This window comes from Cicer arietinum, chromosome 4 (assembly GCF_000331145.2).
Source record: "Cicer arietinum cultivar CDC Frontier isolate Library 1 chromosome 4, Cicar.CDCFrontier_v2.0, whole genome shotgun sequence".
NCBI lineage: Eukaryota > Viridiplantae > Streptophyta > Magnoliopsida > Fabales > Fabaceae > Cicer > Cicer arietinum.
The window spans coordinates 15,830,158-15,837,312 of record NC_021163.2 but is presented as its reverse complement, the minus strand read 5'-3'; the positions used below and the strand labels follow the sequence as shown (position 1 = coordinate 15,837,312).

Sequence of the window (7,155 nt, the reverse complement as noted above, 5' to 3'; positions counted from 1 at the left end):
TTGGCATACCCACTTTAGTGGAAGGTTGTTATAAGGTTGTAATAAAGTTGTTATAGTTGATTGATATTCCCTATTGTTATTAGGAAGACTCTTGGTGTACCCATTAATTATTATAGTGGAAGTTTTACTACACTGGTGGAAGTTTTACTACACTAGGTCCCGTGGTTTTTATTCTCTCAATTTGAGGGAAGTTTTCCACGTTAAAAATTGCGTTTGTCTCATATTTAATTTTCTGCCAATTATTATTGCTCTTGGACTTGTATTTTCTGTTTGACCATTTATCTGCACAAGTGGGGGAAAAATATTCCGCATTATTGAGATAATTATCGCTAATTATCTCTGGTTTTTCCCAACAAGCGACACCTTGGCAATGCCAGTGAATATTCAAATTGAAGAGAAGTTAATAGAGAACTTGAAGGTGTTCAAATTCAACTTTCAGGCTGTTCTTGTCCTCTTTGTCAATTAACTTCATTTAAAATGTATTTAAACTTACTAGAATATTCAAATTGTTTTATTTCGTTATACTTACACAACATGTACGGGACACATACAATCACCTATTTTAGTAACTTATATCTAAAAAATGTTGAATACATCCTTCTTCTTCGTGTGCATATCGTAAATGTTGAACTTTATTCTTCATTTTAGATGGACTTAGCTGAAAGTTTAAAATTGTTTTTCTTAAGCTAATCCTTTTCGTTTTATCAATTAAAAAAGCAGAAATATCAAAAGATGGAGCAGGTTGGCTTGTTGGACCAGATTAAAAAAATCTAATTTTCTAATTTGTTTTTCTGACTTTTATTGTTTTTTTCTCCCAATTTTTTTACCAACTCAACAAAATTAAAAGATTAAAATTGATCCTTTAATTTATCCAATCTAAACTAAAAAATTAAGGTATTAATCATTCTACTTTAGAATGTTGCTATTTACTTGTACTTTTATTTGTTGATAAATTTAATTATTGATAATTTGTTTCATAATGTCATTTGTTCAAATTACATAATATAAATTTATTATTATAAATTTAATTATTATTGATAAATTTAATTATAAATTAATTAAGTAAACAACAACGGTGAATTTACTATCTTTTAAATAAGTAAACTTAACGGCAAGTAAAATTATCTTTATTATGAGGTTTTTATTTTGAAAATAGCAAACAATGCTAACAATATTTGTTTTTGTGGCCTAATTGAGTTATTTTTAATTAAAAATATTAATCCTTATTCTTAATGTAAGTAGCTTCTTAATATTCATGGTCTAATTGAGTTTTTCTTTTTATTGTCTAATTGAGTTTTTATTGTTATGATCTTAATATTATAATATAAGTATCTAATATTATTTTTATTTTGAGACTTGTTTTATTACGATGTTAGTTTTGTTTTGACATTTCAGATTATTTAATATTAGTGAATTTATTTTGAGACTTATTTTATGCTAATGATAATTTTGTTCTACAAATCCGCCAGCTCATCTGTAAAAATAAAAACCTGTGGGATGTATTTAAGCTTTCCTCTCTTTCTTCATAAACATTAATAATAATAATTTAAACTTGGGATTACCATCAAATATAAATATATTATTATTTTTTTACATGTAACAATATCTAAAAACTAAACACACTATCCCAATATAATTTATAATACTTTATCAAAATGAAATATATTTTATAAATTAATATCACATTTATATTATAGTAAAATATTTTTTTGGTCATAGTAAAATTATTATCCTTTGTACTAAAAATAATTTTTTTATTTCTAAAAAAATAATATTGTCCATATATAATGTAGGAAAATACTAAAAAGGGAGCCTTATTAAACAATAAAAAAGAAAATAACATTTTAGAATTGACTGCTGACTGTAATATATTTTGGTTTTTTATGTATCATTGATGAAATCGGCAAGAATATGTTTTTATCCTTTTGACAAAAAAAGTAAGAATAGATTGAGCGTAATAATATTAAATTCAGCGTCATAAAAGGTAATAATAAATTGAGAAGCACGGTGCAGACCGGGTTAAATTGAAACATAATTAGGGCGAACCGGTTTGTGAATTGTAACGCGTTTGTGTGCAGACAGTGGCAGCAATGGCGGAGGAACGAGTTGAGTTGAAGATTTACAATTCCTTGACTCAGCAGAAAGACATTTTCAAAACCATAGAACCTGGCAAGGTTTCTATGTATGTTTGTGGAGTCACTGCCTATGACTACAGTCATCTCGGTCACGCACGTGCCGCCGTTTCTTTTGATATCCTCTACAGGTATAATTTCCCCCAATCTCTCTTTTTGATTTATAAAGTTTCAATTTTTTATGTGATTAGGCATGCATGTTGGATTGATCTGTATTCTGCTTAGGAACAATTGGGGTTTAGGGTTTCTGTTCTACTGCTATTATTTGATAATAATTAGTTTTATTTCATTTTAGACATTAGATCATTGGAGAGTATTCGAAACATGAACGTTGACACAAAATTTTGTCTTTTTATATATTTATTAACACTATTTATGTCCCTTTTTATTTTTACTTATTTTATACTAGATTTGTTTTGGGTACTTCTGCTTAACATGAAAACATGCAGGTACCTTAAACATTTGGGATATGAGGTAACATATGTGCGGAATTTCACTGATGTTGATGATAAGGTGAGATGAATGTGTTGTGTAACCTGCTGGTGTGTTTGCTAGTTTGCTACTTATTATTCTTAATCTTTTGCTGAGTAAATTAGCTTTGCTAGTATTCTTCATCCTTATTCCCTTCACATGAGGAAAATTTATGTTTATTTGGAATTGGACATGAGAATGATTTAGAATTACAATGAGCTTGTAACAATGTATACTAATTACCTGATTATTGTAGATATGTGTATTTTATGTTAATTAAACCTTGTATCATCAGTTAAAAGAGCTTATGTTGTAGTATAAAGGATCATGTTATGGTTTTCCACTTTTGTAATAAGGAGTGTATTGCTTTTTTTTATGTATATATTGCCCATTATATTCGTAGTCTCAATTATGGTCAACTTTTGGTTCCTCCCTCTAATAAATGCTATAAAACTTCTTAATGAGATTATTTTCATCTTGTGTATGGTATGGAAGTAAAAGAAACTCACACATCAATTTTATATTTTAAATTCATATTTCAGCACTGAACCGTGAATTTTAAATCCCCATTTTTACAAGAAACACAAAAGCTCCTGGCAACAATACTCGCAACAGTTGAGATTTGATTTGAATTTTATGAAATAACATTAATGAAATTCCATATGTTGTAACAAAATGACTGCCAGTGTGTATGAAATGCTTATCATATGAAATAGAATTTTAGAATATAATAAGACTTGATGTCCTAGAAAGCAAACCAGTGCTTAGTGGAAAATGAGTATACAGTTGTCGGTCAGTGTTGTGTTCTGTGACTATCGGATTGGTTGGTCAAAGTTATTGAAATGTCTGGTGGAGGATTGTATTTAATTGGATTTTCTGTTGCTCCGAAACCTATCTGTTTGGTATAATTCTTACAATGAGAAGTTTTCACTCCTAAAGTTTTCATATTAACTCGAACTTTTCTTATGTGGTTTTAATTTTCAAAATAAGCCATTCATTATTGCTATGTTTATGCTATAGTTTGGGGTCATCATCCTTTGTGATATTTGTTCAAATGCCAGGCTTCCAATTTTTAGCAATGCAAGTGTTCCTGCTTGATACATGATAACTCATAACTATCCATCAAAGTTAGAAGTTTCACCAAGTTCATTTGTCCAAGAAAACAGAGGTTGAAAGCTAAAGTTAAGAGTTTTGCTTTTGAATTTGGTCAATGGTGGAGCAACCCATTAGTATGGATTCATACAGGATTATTAGTTGATTACCTGTGTATTGGTGTGTCTTAGGTTGAAAGTTGAAACTTTGTACACTTATTTCAGTTATTCTTGGCACGCCTTTGCTTTGGATAACTTATTATTCTAATATATTACTATTGGCTTCTTCAAAAAACCATAGAGGTTGAACTGGTGCTGTTTTACATGAGTTTCTTATATGATTCTTTTATGCTTATTAGAAACTTCTAATATAAGCATTTCTGCAGATAATTAAGCGGGCAAATGAGACTGGTGAGGATCCTATTTCGTTAAGCAACCGTTTTTGCGATGAATATAATGTTGATATGTCTGATCTTATGTGTGAGAGACCATCTAAGGAGCCCCGTGTTTCTGATCACATTGGCGAGATAAAGGACATGATAACCCAGGTTTAACTCTGCCACCTAGATTGCTGTCTTTTGCTATTCTTTGAAACCTTCAGAGGAACTTGCTGAAGTGAATATTATTCTTTGCATTACTTTCATTTCAATGGAATGCAAATGTTTCCAGTTTTGCAAGATGTTTTATGTTAGTTACATCATTTCATTTCCACAAGTTCTTTTATAATTTATTCATGGCCTGCTGGTGACTGCTACAGGAAAATAGAAAAGTCATTTTTTAGACAATGATCTGTATACACTATGCTATACATTTTATAAAAGAACTTGTATTGTACTCATTGCTCTAGTGATATTTAATTTAGATTTTGTGTCTTCCACCTCATCCTCCCAAATACATTTAACCTTTTTGCTCTAGTGTGGTATGTTTTCCTTTAGTTTGAAGGAATAAATTAAGAATTTGAAAGGAGTTTAATCATCGAGGTACTTTGCAGATTATCAACAATGACTATGCATACGAGGTTAACGGAGATGTTTTCTATTCTGTTGAAAAATGCCCAAATTACGGCATACTGTCTGGGCAAAGGCTAGAACATAATAGAGCTGGTGAACGTGTTGCTATCGACTCAAGAAAGCGTCACCCAGCTGATTTTGCATTGTGGAAGGTGCAAGAACCATTATCAGTTCTTTTTACATATTTTCAGTTATGTTTTGGATATCGCTCATAATCTTAATAATCATTGCAGGCTGCTAAGCCAGGTGAGCCCAGCTGGGACAGTCCTTGGGGTCCTGGGAGGCCTGGATGGCACATTGAATGCAGTGCAATGAGTGCTTGTTATTTATCTCATAAATTCGATATTCATGGTGGTGGAATTGATTTGATCTTTCCTCATCATGAAAATGAGATTGCACAAAGTTGGGCGGCACACAAAGAGAGCCATATCAGTTATTGGTTGCACAACGGGCATGTGACTAATAACAATGAGAAGATGTCGAAGTCCTTGGGCAATTTTTTCACCATTCGCCAGGTCAGACCTCAAGCAACTTTTTCAGTATTCCTGTTTTATGATAACTTTTTGTTCCTTTTCAGATTTTTACATGGCAGAAGTCTTCTAAAGGATGCATTGTTCATATCTTTCATGTGATTTTGTTTCTGTTGCAGATCACTGAGCGTTACCATCCAATTGCGTTGAGACATTTCTTGATTAGTGCTCATTACAGATCTCCACTAAATTACTCCATTGCACAGCTCGAGACTTCGTCCGATGCTGTTTATTATATATTTCAGGTAAGCAACCTCCTAATAATCTGTATCAGAAATTCTATGTTACTACAGAAATTGTTTTTAGCTTTTTATGATGTCTTTAACTTTGATAAGGGTTTTGTTATTTGGTTGTTAGACTCTTGAAGATTGTAAAGATGCTTTATCATCATTCCTACAAGAGGACATTGAGAAGAAAGAAAAGGCGCCTCAAATTAATGACGCTGCCAAGGAGTGTATTAAGAAGTTGAATGTCGAGTTTCAAACAAAAATGTCAGATGACTTGCAGACACCAGTAATACTAACCGGTGCTCTCCAAGAGGCATTGAAATTTGTGAACAGTTCTTTGAAGATGCTGAAGGTAGTTCCTAACTTCCTACGTACTTTTTAACGAGTCTGAAACAAGTCACTAATTTCTGAAATATATTGTTTCTTGTAGAAAAAGATGCAGAAAAGAGCACAATTGCAATTGGTTCAATCCCTATTGGAAGTTGAGAAAGAAGTTAGAGAAGTTCTGAACGTAATAGGATTATTGTCCTCTTTATCCTATGCTGAGGTAACACATTTTATTCCAGTGAACTTGTCTGTTGTGCACAATCTTTATACATGACAATTTTGTTTTTGAAAATCTCCAATGAAAGGAAAGGATGATAATTTTTATTTGTGCATCAGGTTCTGCAGCAGTTGAAAGATAAGGCGTTGAAGAGAGCAGGTTTGGTAGAAGATGAAGTGCTAAAACTGATCGAAGAGAGAAAGCAAGCTAGGATTGATAAGGATTTTGCCAAGAGTGATAACATTAGAACTGATTTAACTGCAAAGGGTATTGCACTTATGGATGTCGGCAACGAAACAATTTGGAGGCCATGCATCCCAACCGAACCACTTGTTGCACAAGCTGTTCAGGCAGACAACAAGGCACCTAAAGAGGCACCTAAAAATGCACCTAAAGTAGACGAAAAACAGTCAACACCTGCAGTGAATCAAAAGGTGGAGGAAATACCCGCAGACCGGGAAGGGAATGTGCCAAATTCATCATCAACATGAAGGTGGCATCAATATCCCTCTCTATAGCTATGATTAATACAAAACTATGTTATAATTTATCGATGCTACAACCCCAGGCTTCAAGATTGTATATCAATTTGAGGTTATGATCAAGAAGTGGGTTGGCGTAGGACTCAAATTATTTTACACTTTTTTTTTAGGTGCGTTTGTGGTCCTGTTTTCGGGGTTAGTTTTACTTACTGGTTGTGGCGATTACAAGAATAGAGCCTCAAAAAGAGGTTGACAATTTTCTTTCAAAAAATATTTAAAGTTTTGGTCTGTACTCCTAGAAGCTCAAGCATTATTCTAGAATCTAGAGTCTGATTATTCTTATCCAGTTGTCTATTTATGAATTTATGAATGTTAGTATGATTTCCATCTATCCGAGCTATAGAGAATCATATTTCATACCTAGGAAATGGAATACCTAATATTTGCAGACAAATTAACTGGAGCTGTCTGATATATGAAATCTGAAATACTAGTTTTTTGTTTGAGTTTATCTTAGGTGAAATTTCAAAGAGGTAATAGTCCCAAGTATACAAATCAACGTAACCAATCTAGTACAATATTGTTTCTTGAAGAGGAAATGGTTGAGTTTGGAATAAGGGTAGGTTAGTTGATCCATTGGAGATTTGGAAGTATATGGTTTGATTAAA

General features: G+C 32.2%; 1 protein-coding gene across 1 annotated transcript; it reads left to right on the top strand.

Annotated features, from left to right (window-relative positions):
- The first annotated feature begins 1,996 nt into the window (after positions 1-1,996).
- Positions 1,997-6,829, top strand: LOC101492312 (cysteine--tRNA ligase 2, cytoplasmic). The gene is made up of 9 exons (XM_004497014.4): positions 1,997-2,263; positions 2,582-2,645; positions 4,081-4,242; positions 4,686-4,856; positions 4,938-5,219; positions 5,354-5,479; positions 5,592-5,813; positions 5,892-6,008; positions 6,125-6,829. Exons 1-9 carry the CDS (start codon positions 2,091-2,093, stop codon positions 6,494-6,496), a joined length of 1,689 nt encoding a protein of 562 aa, XP_004497071.1. The 5' UTR covers positions 1,997-2,090; the 3' UTR covers positions 6,497-6,829.
- Positions 6,830-7,155: the final 326 nt, after the last annotated feature.